This window comes from Molossus molossus, unplaced genomic scaffold (genome assembly GCF_014108415.1).
Source record: "Molossus molossus isolate mMolMol1 unplaced genomic scaffold, mMolMol1.p scaffold_m16_p_15, whole genome shotgun sequence".
Classification (NCBI taxonomy): Eukaryota; Metazoa; Chordata; class Mammalia; order Chiroptera; family Molossidae; genus Molossus; species Molossus molossus.
In genome coordinates, this window is record NW_023425350.1 from 52,153,880 (window position 1) to 52,172,890 (window position 19,011).

Below are 19,011 nucleotides of genomic sequence, written 5' to 3' on the forward strand. Positions count from 1 at the left end.
AGCGTCTCTCTGCGGGCTGGGAGTGGGGCTAGACTAGGGGTGGGGGAGTGAGGCCCCTGGGCCCCCGCCGCCCCGCCCGCGCGCGCTGCTCCCTAGCGCGCCTCTAGGCGTACAAGACCCGTCCGCGGACCCAATCAGCGAAAAGGGGTGGAGCAGTCGGCGGGGGCGGGGCCAGAGGAGGAGTCGGAGTCTGGCGGGGGCCACGAGGGGCGGCGAGGCGCGGGCTTGGCCGGCCCAGGCTGGCCAGGCAGTGGCGAAGGCGGCGGTGACGGCCGGCATGGGCGATGGGGGCGCGGAGCACGACCGTGGCCCCGCACGCAGGGAGTCGCGCGGCGGGCGCGGCGCGGACCGCGGAGGAGCGGAGGACTCGAGCGCGGATGCCGGCGGCCGCAGCCCAGGGGATCTTGCCAGGACCTCAGCCTCCAGCCCTGCGGGTTCCAGGGAGAGCGGTGCCGACAGCGACGGGCAGCCTGGGCTCGGAGAGACAGACCACTGCCGCCGCATCCTGGTGCGAGGTAAGAGGACAGCTCTCGGCCCTGGACCACTGGCTCCACCCTACCTCAGCTGGGGTATCCGACCTTCCCGCAGTCTCCACCTCCCCATTCTTATACTCAGTCAGTCGTCATTCTGTAGATATTATTTTAGGTGTCTGTTGTGCGCTGGGCATTGACATGAGTGCAAGGGACAAAGAGGAGAATGGGACCAAAGAGATCCCCATTTCACTGTCGAGTTCTCAGCCGCTCAGGCCGGCCCCTCACCCTAGGCTCCTCCCGGCCGGGACAGGGACAGAGGTGGGAGCGCGGGACTCCGCCCTGTGTCCCTCACGGCAGATGCGGAGAAAAGCCTCCCGAGCGCCCTGCGGGGTCAGGACCAGGAGTGACTAGAGCCCAGAACCTCGAGGCGGGGGGCCGGGGCTCCGTTCAGCGGCGGCCGGGGGAGCTTCCCCGCCTGCTGCCCAGCCTTGTTCCCCACTCCCAGCGACGCACACCGCACCGGCTGCTCTCGGGAGAGGCACAAGGACCAGGGGGATGGCTCGCGCGGTGCTTGCCCGCCTGTGCTGCGCTTTCTTGGCTCCCACCTCCTCGTGGCGCCTGTGCCCAGCTGGCTGTCGGTGAGGCCTTTTCCAGGCCTGGTCTCCCCCTTTCTTCTTCGCCCTTCTCCCTCCTCTCTTCTTCCCGAGCTCGCCTCAGCACTCTCTTCCTGAAAGTGTCTCTGGATTACGGACGGGTATCCTAGCCTTCTCCCCGTGAGAATGAGACTGTTCTGACCCCCTAAACCAGCCTCAAGCGAAGCTCTAAACTCAGTTTTCGGCGGATTGGGCCTCGCCCAGAGAAAGGAGAGGAGAAAGGGCATTCTGGGGTCTTGCTCTCCGCCGTTTCTAGGCCCCGGCCAAAGCCTGAGGTCTGTTTTCCCCAGCATCCCAGAGCCCCGGAAATGGGAGACCCAGAGCCCAGAAGAGACCACCCATGAATAATAGTTCCCCAGGCTTCCTTCTCCAACTCCCTTCCCCAGCTTCTTCTTGCTGCCTTTTCCCAGCCTCTTCTTTCTTAAACCCCTGTCTTGCCTGCGGCAGTCCTCTGGAGTTTCCTGGCCCACCGCCTGGGGACCGGGAACTAGCTGGCTAGAGGTCGCTCCAGCTCTAGGATCCTGAGTTTTGTCTGATCTGAGCTGGGCTACCCACACACAGACTGGAGCACCTTGGCCTGGTCAAAAACATCCTCCCCTCAGCTGCTGTGTTTGGGTGGCTCTGAGAATGGGAGACAGGGCTAGGGTCGAGCATGGAGGCAGCCCAGTGTGAAGCTGATTGATGACTATCTTGGACATAGACTCAGGGACCTGGTCTTGGGAAACACTCTTGTTATCAGGTGTAGTCACCTAGAGATGGGGTACCTAGTGCTGTTCAGGGCAGGCTTGAGTTACAGGTCAGGACATGGGGGGGGGGTTCTAGAAAGTGTCTAGACCTATTGGATACTTGGGATTAAATTTAATGCCATTCCATAGACTGTGGGGTGTCTTGCGTGCAAGGTGTTAGCAGCCAGCTTGGAGTTCTATTAAGGAAATCTGCAGGGCTTACAGAAATGGGGAAACCGGTCTGCTAAACCCATACTACCAGATTAAGGCCCTCAAGTGCCTGTGACACTCACCACCTCACACCCCATCTATGGGTGAGCATTCCCTTCTGCCTGGACAATTGTAAGTTCTATAGGGTGCAAGACACCCAAGCTAGGAATAATCTACAGCCAGACAGAGATGGACTTGTGTGCATTGGCAGGAGGTGTACTTTTATAAATGCATGTATATACATACAGCGGTGCCTTTACATTTGTACAATATAATGGAAACATGGCATAGAAGGTATATTTATGCGCCTGAAAGAAATAAAAGGTAAACAGGGCCCTCATAAATCCCTCTGTCCTTTCCCATTTAATGACAAGGAGGTTATTATAGGCCTGAGATACTCATTACCTCTAATCCTCCCTAGTCAGGGTCACCTGTGTCACTCCAGGCCCTACTGGAGCCCAGAGCAGAGGCTCTGACAAGGGAAAGGCTCAGTTTTGGTGAAGGAAAGTCAGCAGTGCCGTAGCCCCAAGATGAATGTCCCTCCAATATGCTCTAAGCAGAACATACATTTTGCCCTTGACCTCTAAGAACACATCCTAACTATCTTTGGAGGAAACAAACAAAAAAAAAGGTGGAATGAAGGCGTTTGCATCATATCCTTCAGGATTCTGGTGGGGTGAGGATTTCGAGAAAGAGCCCCATTCTCTCTGGGTCTTTGCCCTTCTTTCTGGCTCTCTTCCACTCTGCACTTGCTTCCCTGAGGTCCCCATGCCAAGCTAGTAGGTATTTGGGGGGAGTCCCATGGCACAGGGGAATAAGAGGAAAGCTTCGGTGCTGGATTAAGTGGAGTTGGTTTGGAATACTGGCTCTACAGCCCTTTGAACTTGAACTAGTTTCTTTGCCCCTCTCAACCTGTTTCCACATCTGTACAAAGAAACCCATAGCTCTTACCTTGAAGGGCTGTTCTGAGGGTCAGAAGTGATATCCATAAAACTGCAAACACCAGCAGAATCTTCAGAAATATTCCATTGAATGAAAAAGGGGGAGCTCTGAGGTGACCCACAAACCATTTCTGGAGTGGGCCTCCTTCCTCAGAGGCCCCTCCCAACCCACCCCCTGTTGGGAACGTGGTCTCCTTTGGGCCCAACAGGGGTTGGAGGTGAACGGCCATGGGGTCAAGAACTGGCTGATGAAAAGAGGACCCGGGCGCCTTGCAGACCACACTTGCAGCCTCCCCCAATCCCCTTCAGAAACCCTGGCTCAACCAATCACTCAAGTTTCTGGCTGCCTCTGCAAATGCAGGTCAGGGAACCAGGGAGACGGACCTTGCTGCTTCCCCCGCCTCAAAATGGAGACTGTTTATGCCACACACGGTACAAACAAGACTGCTGGGGTAACAGGCGTGTGCACACAACAGGATCCCAACACACCCCACTGACACAGCTAGGCTTCCCCAGGGACCATACAGCCCTGCAGGCCTCCCCACACATCTGTGTGCAAGGCTCTCTGGCTGGTGAGGGGTAGGGATAGGGAATCCTTTTGTTTTATATTTGTTAGGGGCGTGCCAACCTTGGGCAGGAGGCAGCCGGAAGGAACAGGCCTCCTTGCTGTGGTTTTAACCGCACCAGGCAGCCTGGTGCAAAGGCCTTTCTGTGGACCCGGGATCCCAGCAGTCACAAGAAGTGGGGCAACTCTCACCCCAAACTCCCTGCAACCTCACAATCTAGGCTCGCACCAGCACACTCAAATGCACCCACGTGAGTCCCAGATCAATCCTCATGCAAATTAAACAACCGGTCTGGAATGGCAGGCCGCCGTGTCACCGAAATAATGCTTGGTGCGGGTCTCTGCTCACCCGAAGCGGTTCCCTGGGCCTTCGAGTCTCAAAAAACCCATTAGAGCCACATCCTCTGCCCCCAACTCTGTGTTCACACCTAGGCCAGGATGGGATAGGACTCAAAAGCTGCCCTGAGAGGGCTCCCTGGGCAGGAGAGCTGCGGCTCTACCCACCTGGCTCAGCACCCCGTCTGGGAGTAGGAGCGCAGGAAAACTGTCAGCATCCCTTAACTGAGTGAATGGCTGCCAGCCACCCCGGCCCCCAACACCACCACCCACTGGCCGAACCGCTTTCACTTGGGAGCCTGAGAGATGCGCTCCGTGGAAGGGGACAAGGCCAGGGCCTCTGGCTGCTGCTGGACAATTCTCGCTGTGGATGTGAGTCTGGGGGAAGGGGGCATTGAATTTAGTGGGGTCCGACCCCCCTGAGAATCCAGGGACCATGCTGGACCCGCGCTCCAGAAACATGGACGTTGGAACATTTATAGGCAGCAGAATAGCGGGCCCTCGGCGGGACCCTGGATGCCACAGATGCCTCTGAAAAGAGCCTGGCAAGGTGCCACGGCTTCGGGGACTTGAGCTGGGAGTGGCCTGCGGGAACAGACTCCCCCTCCAGCAGCCAAGTCTATACTAAGTTTGCCTGGAGTCCCCTCGCTTTCTGCTTGCATTTACAACAGCCACGGGACCTAGGGGACTGGGCCGGACCTCGCAGGCTTGGCCCCGCAAGTCGCAGCAGCCCCAACGAGGGCACACCCGGCGGGCGTTTCGGCAGTGGAGAAGGCAGTCACAGTGTTGTATAGGAATGAGCACTGGATTGAGCTCACGGAGCTTCTGCCCTCGGCGGTGCGCGAGACCACAGCTTCAATACCTGGGTTTGTTACTGGAGAGAGAAGCCAGGATCATTAGCGCCCCAGGCAGCAGCTGAAAGGTTTAAATGGTTCATGCAGGGTACTGCACTTTGGGTTTTTATTTTAGTTTTTAGTTTGGGAGTTTGTGCGAGTATTGGGTTTCTTTTTTATTTTCCTGGGATTGTTTTGTTTTATGTTTGCTGTGTTTTTCCTTTGGCTTTGTTTGCTTTTGGCAGGAGGGTGAACATTCTCATGTCAGGTCTATGCTGGGCCCTATCATTTTGGGCTTTATTTTTATACAAGCTGTAGTCACTCCCCTTCCCCAAAATAAAACACACAGAAGCAGACCAACAATCAAATGTGTGGTCTCCCGTAGTGTGTCTGTGTGAGTGGAGTGCTTTCATTTTCAAGGAACTGTGCTGGGTGTTGGGTGGCTCCTTGTGTTCTTATGCTAGTTGGTTCGCTGTGGACCCGCTGCTCTGGAGATCTCCTCTCTCTCTCTCTCTCTCTCTCTCTCTCTCTCTCTCTCCCCCCCCCACACCTGCGGGATTGGAGCTTAGAGGTGTGGTCCCCAGGTGACCTGGCCAGCTGGAAGGCTGTCTTTCCATGGTTGAGACAGTGAGTATTTGGGACTGGAGGGAACCATGGGCGACATGTGTCCCTGGACCTAAGCTGACAAACAAATTAGTCTTCACCCACTGTGCATCACCTGAGGGAAAGAGGGTGTCTAAGGGTCTCAATGGCTCTATGCCATATCTTCAATTATTACCCTTTACTGGAGCCTGGGGTCTTGGTAACCCTAAGCTCCCCACTCTGCCAAGTTTCCTTGATTTATATTTTAATGGTTGGGGGCATAGGAAGCATATGAATTTCGCCTTCTATTTCTTGTTTGCTTAACATAAAATAAAGATCGGCCTGGCTCTCCTGGGAAAACCTGTAGAAGGCCATGTGGCAGTGTGTCTTCAAGTTCCTATCCCAGTTTGAGAAACTCTGAGACAGGACACTGAGGCTGAGTGGATTACCCAGGAATCCCTAGGACCCAAGGGGGTCTAGGTGCCTGGTTTGCCTTCTCCCCAAGAGAAAGGTTGGAAGGTCTCAAGTGGGGGTATCAGGGTGGCATCGGACACTGCTGAAAGAGGTAGCAGCATCAGGACCGGATCTGGCCAAGGGGTGAGGACACCCAAACCAGCAAGGACGGGGGTGGGGGTCGGCTGTAAGATGCTTGCTGGGGCCACAAGTCCGATTGAATCACCTCTCCGACGTCCTCACCCCTGCCCCCCTCCACCCCAGCCCTGCCCTTCGCTCTCTTGCTTGCTCTTTGGTTCATTCCACAAACTTTAACGAGAGTACATAGTATGTGCCAGACCCACCCGGCTGGGGATGCCGGCGCTCCGCTTACCAACCGAGAGACTGACTCTGACTGGCACGCCGGGACGTGTGGATTTCTGACCAGCTCCTGCGGCCTGGCCCGGCCCAGGAGCCCTATCGGCGCAAAGTTCAAGGGATGTGGCTGTCCGGAGCAGGGAGCCCTTGATGCCGCGGGAACCACGTAGGAGGTTGTCCCTGCGTCCGCCAAATCCATGCCATCGTTCAGATGTGTGTTCCCAGCACACAGTAGGCGCTCTGTAAATATTTGTCGAATGAAGGAAAACAGATATCGCCAGCAACATCGCATATTTCACTAAGAAGAAGGCTGTAACATCCTTCTTCGGGAGGAATGTCTGTTCTAAGATGACTTTAATTTTTATTTTATTTTATTTATTTATTTATTTGCGTTACAATGTCGTTCCTAATATGAAATGGCGATGATGCCAGAACACAGAATACTTGTTAAAATATAAAGTTCATAACACCATATTTTGGAATTTTGTGCAATCTCCAACTTTGGAAACCACTGAAATATAAGACCTGGTTTTATGGTTCTTTTACTGGTAGCTGGATCCCCAGAGCCCGAGGCCGCCTAGAGGCCGGCGGGGCTGAAGCTGACTGTCAAGGGAGCGCTGGGCAACGAGGTCAGTAGTGAGTCTCCCGGCTCTCTCTCGGTGACGGTTTAGTGTGCGGCTCAGTGTGCGGTTCCACCAGCAACTCCAGCCAGTCGGGTGAGAGAAATAACCAGATTTATCTGCGTGCCCCCTCCCCGCCGAATTCACACGCCTCCAGTCCTTCGCTGGAACTTGAAATTACCGGGTAAATTAAAACCAGGGTCTGTTCTTAATTTTTGCTGCTCCCGCCTCCACGCAGGAGCTGCGGGAGCCTGGGCTGGCGGATGGAGGCCACTCCGGAGGTCCCAGCCTCCCCGCAGGGCCACACTTACAGGTAGAGAGGATTTAAAAGCGAAAAGTAAAACCCAAAGCAGAAGGCTCCTAGAAATAGTCTCCCTTTCCCAGTTTTAGGTGTGTTCTTCCAGGAAATTTACCCATTTTCATATATAAACATTAGCAAAAGTGCAATCATTTTACATACTCTGTTTTGCAGCTTACCTTTTAAAAATGTGTAATCCGCAGGGCTCATCTCTTCAGGCTCGACCATTTCACACCGTTCCTTCGGTTGCGGAAAGCCAAATTCTCCTTACCTCTGATGGATGGTCCTGTTTTCCCCCAATATAAACACTGAAATAAATTCACAAGGCACAGAAATTTGCGCCCTTCTTTGAGTATTTCCAAGGGATAATTCTTAGAAGTGGAATTGCGGCTGGAAAAGGTTACACATACTAAATTCTTTTAAAAATTAAAAACATGTTTCTTTTAATTTTAAAATAGTAATTCAGATGAGTCAAACATCAAAAGCTGTTGTTTTAATTACACAGTGAAAAATCTCTCTCTCAGCCCTGGCCCCAGTCCTCAGGTTCTCACAAGGCTCAAAGGCGGCCTTTTTTTTTTTTTTTAAATGCTTTTTAGAAGTCCTTCCAAATGATTGTTATGCTTATGCAAGTCAGTGCAGCTTGCTTTTATTTTTTATTCATATGGTAACATCTATATTTTCCACCTTACTATTTTCACTTACTAGTGTATCTTGGGATGTAAATAATTTCTTTTTTTTTTTTTTTTATCCTCACCCGAGGACATTTTTCCATTTTTTTGTTCAGATAGAATGGGGGTGGGGGGGCAGAAATATCTACATGAAAGGGACACATGGAGTGGCTGCCTCCCGCACGACCCAACCACGGCAGGGATGAATGGCAACCGAGATACGTGCCCTTAGCGGGAACCGAACCCGGGACTCTGGTCCGCAGGCCAACGCTCCAACCGCTGAGCCAAACCGGACGGGCTCTTGCTCATTCTTTCACAGATACATAATATTTCATTTATATGGATTGGATGGACCATAATGTATGTTATAGAACTGACACCCTATTGGTAGACATGTAGCTTTTTTTTCTTATCTGTTGCTATTATATACAATGCTGCAATAAGTAAATTTGTTCCTTGGTTGTTTCCACCTGTATAGCTTTATCTGTCAGAGAAGTTCCTAAGAGTAGGTTACTGGATCAAAGAGTATCTATATTTGTAATTTGGAAGATAATGGCAAATTACCCTCCACAAACGGTATACCCCATCCCCCATAAGCAGTGCTTGTATCTCCAAATCTGACCATCACAGTTTACACTTTATATCCTGATAGCTATTGTCAAATTGTTCTTCAAGAAAAAATATTTAGCAGTTTATACTCCCACCTTTGCCCACCTCCACATTGGAGATTATATATATAATATATATATTATATATTATATATATTATATATATATATATCCTTTGTCAGTCTTATAGGTGATAAGTAGTACCTGGAAAGCATTTTAATTTTTATTTGATTGTTAATGAAGTTTCTTTATTTTCTTGTCATGTTTATTAGCCAGTTGTCTTTCTTTTGCTGTTATCTATTAATTCATTTCCTTTGATCAGTTTTAATTTTCAAATATAACTTTCTTTATTGATTTGTAGAAACTGTATTATAGATAATAGCTCACTGCTTTCTATATGTTTTGCAATTTTTTGAGTTTATAATTTGTCTTTTGATTTTGTTTCTGATGTCTTTTGTTTCCTGAAGTATAAAGTAACTTTCTAAACACAAAATCAATCCATGCTGTTTTGTTGTATTGTGTAAAAGTTGCAAGTGCTTTACTTTCCCCATATAATACACTTCCACTCCAAAGATGTAACCTCCCCAACTTTCCCTAGTAAGTGAAAAAAAATAAATATGAAAGTTGTATGTTACAAAAGTGGGATTTTTTTTTTTTTTTTTTGCAAACTTCTTTTTTTTCCCATCTAATAAACATTTGTGGAAAGCTTTCTACATAGAACTGCCCCATATTTTAAACACCTGCACAGTATTCCATTATGCAGATATAATTTATTTAACCAGTTCCCTATTGATGGATATTTAGGTTGGGTCTTACTCTTTCACTATTATGAACGATGCTTCAATGAACATCTTTGTATACCTATTTGAACAAATGGTTGTTAAAAGTCTCATTTATGAGACAATCTGAAAAATGTGAAAACAAGTGGGACATTTTATATTAAGGAATTATTGTTAATTTGGGGGTTGTGGTAATAATATTGTGGTTGTTTATTTTTTAAAGAACCTTATTTTTAAGAGATGCATACAAGAATTTTCTAGATGACATGATACGATGTCTGGGGTTTGCTTAAAATTACAGCATATAGAAGAAATAGAATTGTTCCTGAGTTTATAATTGTTGAAGCCAGGAGATGGTTATATCAGGGCTCATTGTACTGTTCTCTCTAACTTTATGTATGTTTAAAATTTCTCATAATAAAATATTTTAAATAAACATAATTTCACATATATTAGTATAATTACAGGATAAATACCTAGAAGTAAAAATTTGAAATCCAAGTACATATACTCAAAATTGTGATAGATATTTTCAAATACCAAAATGTACTAATTTATACTCCCAGTAATTGTGTATAAATGTGCCATTTCTCCACATCCTCCCAACCCAGGATATACTCAATCTTTTTTTTTTAATACTCACCCGAGGATACTTTTTCATTTATCTTCAGATAGAAAGGGAGAGAGGGGAGGAAGGAGGGAGGGGGGGAGAGAGAGAGAGAGAGAGAGAGAGAGAGAGAGAGAGAGAGACATGGATTGATTGCCTCCCTCCAAATCCAGGGCTATACTCAATCTTTTAGAGTAAAATGTTTTCAAGTGAAAAAAGAATCTTATTTTTATTAGTGTTTTAAATTACTAGTGAGGTTAAGCATATTTTCATATACTTATTCTTCATTTTTATTTCTTATTCTGTGAATTTTTTTATTCACGAACATAGCCATTTCTGTGTTGGTTTGCTCATTATTTACCTATAGTTGTAAACACTATTTATATACTAAGGAAGTGATCCTTTTTTTTTTCTGTGACTTTTGCAGATCTCTCTTTTTTTAAAAAAAATGCTATGAGTTTTTTTCTCTTTTTAAAATCTTTGCTATGAATTTTTTTCTGTATTAAAATTTAAACTATAATTACATCTAATGATCATTTCCTTTTGGGCTTCTACATTTTATTTCTCAGTTAGAAAGTTCTTCTTCAATTTAAGATTATGTATATCTTAAATTTTTGTTACAAAATTATTTTTGTTAGTCTTTGCAACAAACCAAATAATAAAAAAGAATACCAAGTAAGAAAGGAGAAATCTCCCCTCTCTGACCAGCTTCCACTATCCAGAACAAATGGAGGAAAGAGGTATTTATCCTGCCAGACTTGATCCCAAGTGGGTATGAACACACACACACACTTATTAGTTTTATTTTTTGTTCTTTGTAAAAAGTGGTTTATACATACTTGTTGTTTTTATATAGCAGTATATAATATAATGGACACCTGTCCAGGTCAGTATATGGAGATGTACCTCTTTCTTGTTAATGTCATCCACATACTAGCTGAAGGCATGGTTATACTGTGATTTAATCAATATATTCCTCCTGATAAGCATCTAGCTTCATCCTTTCCCCCCTCTTACAAACTGTGCTATAAAACAGTGGATCTGTCTATATCAAAATATACTAATATTTCCCTGGGGTAGAAATCTCTATAAAATTTCTAGGACAAAGAATTTATGCATTTTTAATTGAGCTAGGCATTGTGAAATTGCCCTCCAAAAAAACCTCATGTTGTATTAAATTATATTCTTACTAATAGAGCTTGAGAGAACCTTATATTTTTTCTCACCGTTGCCAGCACCATTTTCCCAGCCTGACAGATAAAATGTGGCATCCGGGGGAAAAAAAAATTGTATCTCATTGGTGTTCTGACTTTCACTTTCTCTGATTCCTCTGAGCTTGGGTATTTTTTTAAAATATTTATTAACTGTTTGCATTTCTCTTCTCTGAATAACCCATTATATAATTTGCTCAGTTTCCCACTATGCTGCTTAGCTTTACTCATGGGTCCATAGACACTGTGCGTGTGCTAGAAATTAAGACTCTGTTATGCAAGTATTATGAATATTTTATTCCAATCTGTCGTTTGTCTTTTAACTCTCTCTGATCCTGCAGAAGCTTTTATTTCTAGGTACTCAAAACTGTCATTGACTTTCCTTTTAAACATTTATTTTAAGGTGTTTTTCAATTTTTAGAGCTTTACATTTTACATTCAAAATTGTAATCCATCTTGTATTTATTTCCTTTTGTATGCAATGTGAGACAATTACTTCATTCCAAATAATGAGCTAATTGTCTAAAAACCACATCTTTAATGATTCAGTCTTTCCTCCCAGTAATTTGAAATGTCATCTTTATAACATACCAAATCCTCGTTTATGCATAGATTTGGTTCATAACTCTTGTGCCAGTATCATACCATTATAGTTGCTATAGATTTGTAATATATTTTGCTACGTGACAAGCAAGTATTGTTTCCTCATTCTTTAACACTTTTTCTTACTATTCTTTCATTTTCAATTTTCCCAATAAACTTGAGAATGAATTTTTCATAAGGAATTTTTATAGTAATCATGTAACATTTGCAGATTAAGGCTGGAAGGACCTTGTCATACTTTAAAAATTAGCATATTAATAGCTTGTCATTCGAAGGAACTTCCTGGGTGCAAGGGGATGAAGTCAAGTAGGGCGTTGAAGGGGTCTCTTGGGAGAGCTTTCGGAAGGGGGTAATATTTGGTCCTGGAAGTCAGGAACATTAGCTGATTATATTATCAGGCAGGGATCACCACCTCTCCTAGGGAAAAAGCTCCTTGGACAGAATCACCCTCCCCAGTACCCTAGGGCTCACCCCTCTTTAAGGAGAGCTGAAGGGCAGCAAAACTCAAGACTCACTGGAGCATTTAGACTCATGCATTTCGCCCTAACTAGCGCCTACCTGCACAGAGACCCTGGAATTAAAACTGTTCCTAATTCCTGGTGCTTCCCCCAAACTCTACCCAAAAAAGGAATGATTATGGGAAGGAGGCTGTGTCACTAAGGATGGGCTACATTTTGCTGCAGAGACAACCCAAAGTCTCAGATGTTTAATAAAACACGATTGTATGTCTCACTCCTATGATAAGTCCATCCAGGTGAACAAGGGCCCATCTTGGTACTCAGAAACCCAGGCTGATAAAGCTCCATCTTGGCTCCTACTGCAAGGATCGTCACAGTAGCAGGAAGGAGTGTGGCAGGTTATACACCAGCTTTTAAAGTGTTCGCTAAAAGTGCCTGCATCCTTTCCTCTGGGCTAAAACAAGTCATGTGGTCATATGTCATTTCAAAGGGCAGAAAATTAGTGCAACCCTACCATGTGCCAGGAAGGAGTTAGAAACACTGGTGAACAGCATTCGTGATTTACCCACCGATTAGACTTTGATGAGTGGCTTTCTCTGATCGTCCTAGCTGGAATAACAAATACACACACTGCATACATGCACACACACACGAGCACGCATATGCACACGCACATGCACACACATACACATATACACCATGGTTATTGAGTTTTGGTTATTTGGAGAGGGTCAGTAATATTATCTTATCTTGTTTTATTGTCTTCCCAGCATTTATCATTACCTTACCTATTTTTAAAATTTATTATCTGTCTTTCTCCCCAATACAAGGTCTATGGGAACATGGGACCTTTTTTATTTTGCTCATTTCTATATTCCCAGACTCTATAATAATATTTGGCACATAGTAGGTGCTTATGAAATATATGCTGAATGGTTGAATGTATATAGTTGTAAACAAATGGTATAGTACTACAAATATTATTCAATAACTTTCTTTCACATGATGTTAGTTCATATAGACATTGACTCATCCTTTTTAATTACATAGTATTTTATAGTATGAATTACCATAAATTGTTCAGCCATTCACCTTGTGGGGAAGATTGAGGATGCTTTCAATTTTTTGATATTTTGAAAAATGCTGCAGCAGACATCCTTATGTATACCGTGGAGCACATGAACATGTAATTTTCTGGATAAGTATCTACTAAAACAAGTGTCAGGGCAAAAGTTACATGTATCTTTTTGTTTTTGTTGTTAGTTACATGTATCTTTAATCTGGACAAATGCAGCCTTAAAAGGCTGTAAGAGTTTGTGGTGCTAAACAGTGAACCGGAGTGTGGATTTTCCTACAGTGCATCACTGCTTTGTTAATCATCTTTCACAGTCTTTCCAATCTTATGGGAGGTAAATGATTTTCCATTGTTGCTTTAACTTAGATTATCCTGATTTCGGTGGACCTGTGCTTTTCTTTCCATATGTTTATTGGCCATTTGGCATCTTTTTCTGTAAATGGCCCAGATAAATTATTTGAGCATTTTTTCTACTAGACTATTTCCCTAAAAAACCTATTATCTGTAATTGCATTTGATATATTCTGGATCTTATTTATTTGCCTTTTAAAATAGTATTTTCTTCAATTCTGTTTTTCATATTTTACCTTGGTTTTGGTGCTTTTGTCATTCAAAAGTTTTCAGTTTTTAAAATATATTTTTATTGATATTTAGATAGAGAGGAAAGGAAAGGGAGAGATAGAAACATCAATGTGAGAGAGAGCCATCGATCTCTGCCTCCTGCACACCACCCACTGAGGATCAAGCCCGAAACCCAGGCGGGTGCCCTGACCAGGAATCGAACCGGGACCTCTCAGTCCGTGAGTAGATGCTCAACCACTGAGCTACACCGGCCAGGTATAAAAGTCTTCAGTTTTAATATAGTCAAATACATCCTTTGTTTTTCCTTTTTAGTTTTAGTTTTGTATCTTGCTTATAAAGCTCTTCCCAAGCTTAAGATTCTAAAAATACTCTCCTGTGTTGTTGTTTTTTTAGTACCTTTATCATTTCATAGTCTATGATTTGCTCTCTAATTCATTTGAAATTTATTGTTATTTATGGTATGAGACAGGAATATAATTTAATTTTATTGCCAACAGGTAATTTATAGACATCAATCTATATAACTTCACTATTGACTAGATCAAACTTTCCCCATTCAGAATACTCCCTTGATCATGAACTCTATCATTATACGTACTTGGGTCTCACTGTGTACTCCTGATCCATTGTTTCCCAATATGCAGCCATTTGAATGCTCTCTTCATCATTTTTGTTACATTCATGTTTCATGTATTTACTTAATATTTTAGCATAATATATTTTAAAACTAAGTACCTACTTTAGCCTCACCCTAAGCACATAAAATCACAGGTTTAGCATTTTTCTAGCATACATTAACATAAGTGCTTAACTTTTGAAATGACAAATGTTTTTTATGTGCCATTTGAAATCATCATACAAACCACACGTGGAATGCAGAGACACTTCAGGGAAACACTGTTGTATTCTTTTTTCTAATGGATTTGTTCATTTCTGAGATGGAACATCATTCTAGCTTCATGACGTGCTTTGCTGCTATTATTGTTAATGTCTTATTTTGAAATAATTTCAGACTCACATGACGGTAAAAATAGTACTGAGAGCTCTTGTGTATCCATCACCTAGCCTCTCCCAATGGTGACGTCTTATGTATCTGTAGTACATTACCAAACTCAGGAAATTACACTGGCAGAATATAATTGACCAGACTACAGGTTTTCCTCAGATTTTACCCATTTTTGCATGCACTTATATTTTGTCTTTATATATAGTCCGATGACATTTTATCGCATTTATAGAGCCACGTAACACGACCACAATCAATATACAGAATCATCTGTCACCATCAAGGAGCTTCCTCCCAGAGCCCTTGGAGTCACACCCTCCCTCACCTGACCCCAGGCAACCACAGACCTGTGCTCCACCTCTACAACTTTGTCGTCTTAATACTGTTGTAGAAATGGAACCATACGTTGCAGAATCTTGGGGATTGACTTTGGGTTGTTGTTTTTTCCACTTAGCATAATGACCTGGAGATTTGTCCAACTTGTCATGTCTACCAGGAATCATTTGTTCTGCTTGCTGAGTAGTGTCCCTCAGTGTAGCTACACCAGTTTGTTCAACCACTCACGTACTGAAGGACATCTGCGCTTTCTTCCATTCGGGGGCTATTACAACTAAAGCTGCTGTGAACACTCATGTGCAGGTTATTGTTGTTTTTTAATCCTCATCCAAGGGTATTTTTTTAAATTGATTTTAGAGAGAGAGGAAAGGAGAGAGAGAGGGGAAGGGGGAGAGAGAGAGATGTGAGAGAGAAACATCTGTTGGTTGCCTCCTGTACACACCCCAACCAGGGATCACACCTGAAACTCAGGTGTGTGCCCTGACCAGGAATGGAACCTGCAAACTTTTGGCATATGAGAGGACGCTCCAAGCAACTGAGCCACCCGGCCAGGGCATCATATGCAGTTTTTGAGGTGAACCTAAGATTTTGCTTCTCCTGGATAAATGCCCAGGGGTGTGATCCCTGGGCTCTATGGGAAGTATATGTCTAACCCTTTAAGAAACTGCCGATGGGTTTCCAGAGTGGCTGACACACTCACATTCCTACGAGCAACCTCTGAGAGATCCAGTTTCTCCGAATCCTCACCAGCGTCTGGCACCCTGTGTCTGTGCTTTTTATTTGAGCTATTTTAATATCCATTCCTCCTGGCGTTGATTCATCTTTCCCTAATGGCTGGCGATGTTGAGCGTCTTCTCATGGGCCTATTTGGATGGCATGTTTTGACAGCTGACAGGCAAGTCTGAGGTTGCCTCTGATAGGACTCCTGCGTCCCTGACCCTGAGAGCGAGAGCTGACCTGGGCTGCTCCGTGAAATGGGAGTGCTCCCCTTAGCTCTTCCACAAGGAAGAAAGGCACGGTGGGGTGGGGTGGGGTGGGGTGGGGTGGGGTGGTGGTGTGCCGGTTTGACCTCAGTGTCTAGGGGCACAGGCTCAGAGCTGCAGGGAGCTCGGGGCCCCCCTGGGGAGAGGATGTGCAGCTCCCAGCACCGCACCCTCAGGACACTTTCAATAAACATCGGTGCCTTTGGGGGTGGAGTCAGGTGTTGTGAGGAGGTTCTCAGACTGGGCTCACAGGTGGACATAGTGGGAGCCAGTCACGACAGGGTCACAAATATCACCCCCCTTTTGGGAATGTAAAAAGAATCAGAGGGGAAGCTTGGGTTGTCCCAAAAGACCCGTGGTTCCCACCAGCACTCCAAGGGCAGGACCCATATCCATTGTCATGCTCTGCCAGCACCCGTACTCAAGACCTGCCGGTGGTGGGTGAGGACCACCTCCGAGCAGTGACTGGGTCCCCACACCCAGACTCAGCTTCTCCCTGAGGTGGGCTGAGAACATGAAAGTGCTTGAGAACTTCCAAGATCCAGGGCAGGACCTACGAGCCAGAGCCCATGAGGAGCCCGTCTCATAAACCCTGTGGCGGGGTTTGGAGGGAGAGGGCTCAGGTTCACCCCCTAGAGCAGGATTCTAAAGGCAGGCTCTGGCCCTGGCTGGTTTGGCTCAGCGGTTAGAGCGTTGGCCCGCGGACCAGAGAGTCCCGGGTTCAGTTCCCGCTAGGAGCACGTACCTCGGTTGTAGTTTGTCTCCGGCCCCACCCGGGGTCATGCGGGTGGCAACCAGGAGATGTGTCTCTCTCACATTGATGTTTCTCTCTCTCTCTTCCTACCTCTCTCCCTCCCACTTTATCTGAAGACAAATGCAAAAATGTCCTTAGGTGAGGATAAAAAATAAAATAAAATAAAATAAAATAAAATAAAATAAAATAAAATAAAATAAAATAAAGGCAGGCTCTGCAGTCCTGGGGCTCAGAAGGAGCCTCCTGACAGACGCATATCCCAAATGCGTCTCCCAGGGCAATGATGATCCTGTCCTCGTGACCCAAGTCCTCTTCATTGTAACCTATCAACTGAATCATTTAGGCTTACTAAAACAGGATATTCATAAAGTGAAATAAGGGTGTTTCTGACACTCACTGAACAATGTCAGTGTGACCTTGGATAAATTACTTAAAATTTGTTTATTCATTTCCCCACCTGTAAAAAGGGGATAATAATAGTACCAATCAACTTCATTGAGACATTGGAAGGGTTAAAGTGCTTAAAATAGTGCCTGGCTCAGAGCAAGCATTTTGAGGTGCCAGCTGTTATTATGACTAAAACATAAGCAAGGACGCCATGCCCTCTGTAGAGGGTTGGAGTTCTGCCACCGCGGAGGGTGTCTTGACCAGAGCTGGGCTGCCTGGGCGTGATCAGGGCTGCCTGGAGTTGGTAAGTTTCCCCATGGACTTTAATCTTCCTAGGAAATGGTACATTTCTGTTAGTTGAGCTTTATGTTATTGACATCATATGTTGGGAGTGGTTTGGTAAATCCTACAGAATACAGTGCTGTACATTTCTAATAACTTGATTTCAAACCGTCCATGTGTATGGTTCAAACATGGTTCATCAGTGTCCTATCATTAAAGCTGATGTATATATAAATAACAACCCCCCCCCCCAAAGACATTTTACTTTTTCTGACCACGTTGTTGCTGTTACTGAGTTTTCTAAGCGGGACCATCTGGTGAGGGTGGGCTGAAGGGTTTTCAACCTCTCCTAAGTAGGCTCTGGAATATTGGAGACCCCCTGCATGGAGGGCCTGGGAGGGTGGGCCTGTTATTCAGGGTACATGGGGAGTGGCAACAGCCCTCCTCTCCAAGGCACCCCAACTTGGTGGAGTGGCAAGGGTCCATGGGCTTCTTCTGGGGAGCTGGGGTCCTCTAACTCACTCCTCTGCTTCTGCATGGGCCCCAGGAGCATCTGTGTAGAGTGCTCACCCATGAGCACACACACACAGGGCTCAGGACCTCGCTCTGGACATTGCCTCCAGTAACCTTACCTGACTGATCACACCTAATGCTGACCCATCTTATCCTCTGCACTTGAAGATTTGGTATATCTCTTTCCATTTGTTTTTTACTCTGCTGAGGGAACAGAATCCTGGCTGAATCAGAGTGAGTCCTTTCTGTCCAGGCTATGAAAGTAGACCTGACACTTGTACTGAGGCCCATTCACATACATATGCCCATTAGATACAACATACTGCACTGGGTGATTAAGGATGCTAGGTCCAGAGAGGGTAAGCAACTTGTCAGAGGTCACACAGTCAGTCCCAGCCCAAGGAATTCCCCTGTAATTAAGATGTTTGTTGAGCCCTGGCCAGTTTGGCTCAGCAGTTGAGCGTTGGCCTGCGGGCCAGAGAGTCCTGGGTTCAGTTCCCGCTAGGGGCACATACCACCAAAAAAAAAAAAAAGATGCTTGTTGATGTCCTGGCTGGTGTGGCTTAGTTGGTTGAGCGTTGTCTCATGCACTAAAAGGCCGCCAGTTCGATTCCAGCCAGGTTTGGGGCTTGGTCCCCAGTAGGGGGCGTGCAGGAGGCAGCCAATCAATGTTTCTCTTCCAAATTGATGTTCTCTCCATCTCCCTTCCTCTCTCTCTAAAATCAATAAAAAGATTTAATTTTTTTTCCTTTATTGATTTTAGAAAGAGAGAGAGAGGAAGGGAGAGGGAAAGAAAGAACATCGATTGGTCACCTTCTGCATGCCCCACACTGGGGATCAGGCCCACAACCTGGGCATGTGCCTGACCAGGAGTCAAACCAGTGACCTCTTGGTGCAAGGGTCGACATTCAACCACTAAGCCACACCAGCCGGGCAATAAAAAAATGTTTTGCCCTGGTCGGTTTGGCTCAGCAGTTGGAGCTTCGGCCTGCAGACCAGATTGTCCCAGGTTCGGTTCCCGCTAGGGGCGTGTACCAAAAAAAAAAAAAAAAAGATTTTTCTTAGAAGATGCTTGTTGGTAGCCTAACACCTTAACTAGTGAACTAACCTGCC

General features: G+C 45.6%; 1 protein-coding gene across 1 annotated transcript in view; it reads left to right on the forward strand.

Annotated features, from left to right (window-relative positions):
* The first annotated feature begins 277 nt into the window (after positions 1–277).
* The window catches only part of VAX2 (ventral anterior homeobox 2), a 29,368-nt gene continuing 10,634 nt past the window's right edge, over positions 278–19,011 (forward strand). Inside the window, exon 1 of the mRNA XM_036263322.1 lies at positions 278–515. Coding sequence (XP_036119215.1) covers positions 278–515 — 238 coding nt within the window. The remainder of the gene's footprint in view (positions 516–19,011) is intronic.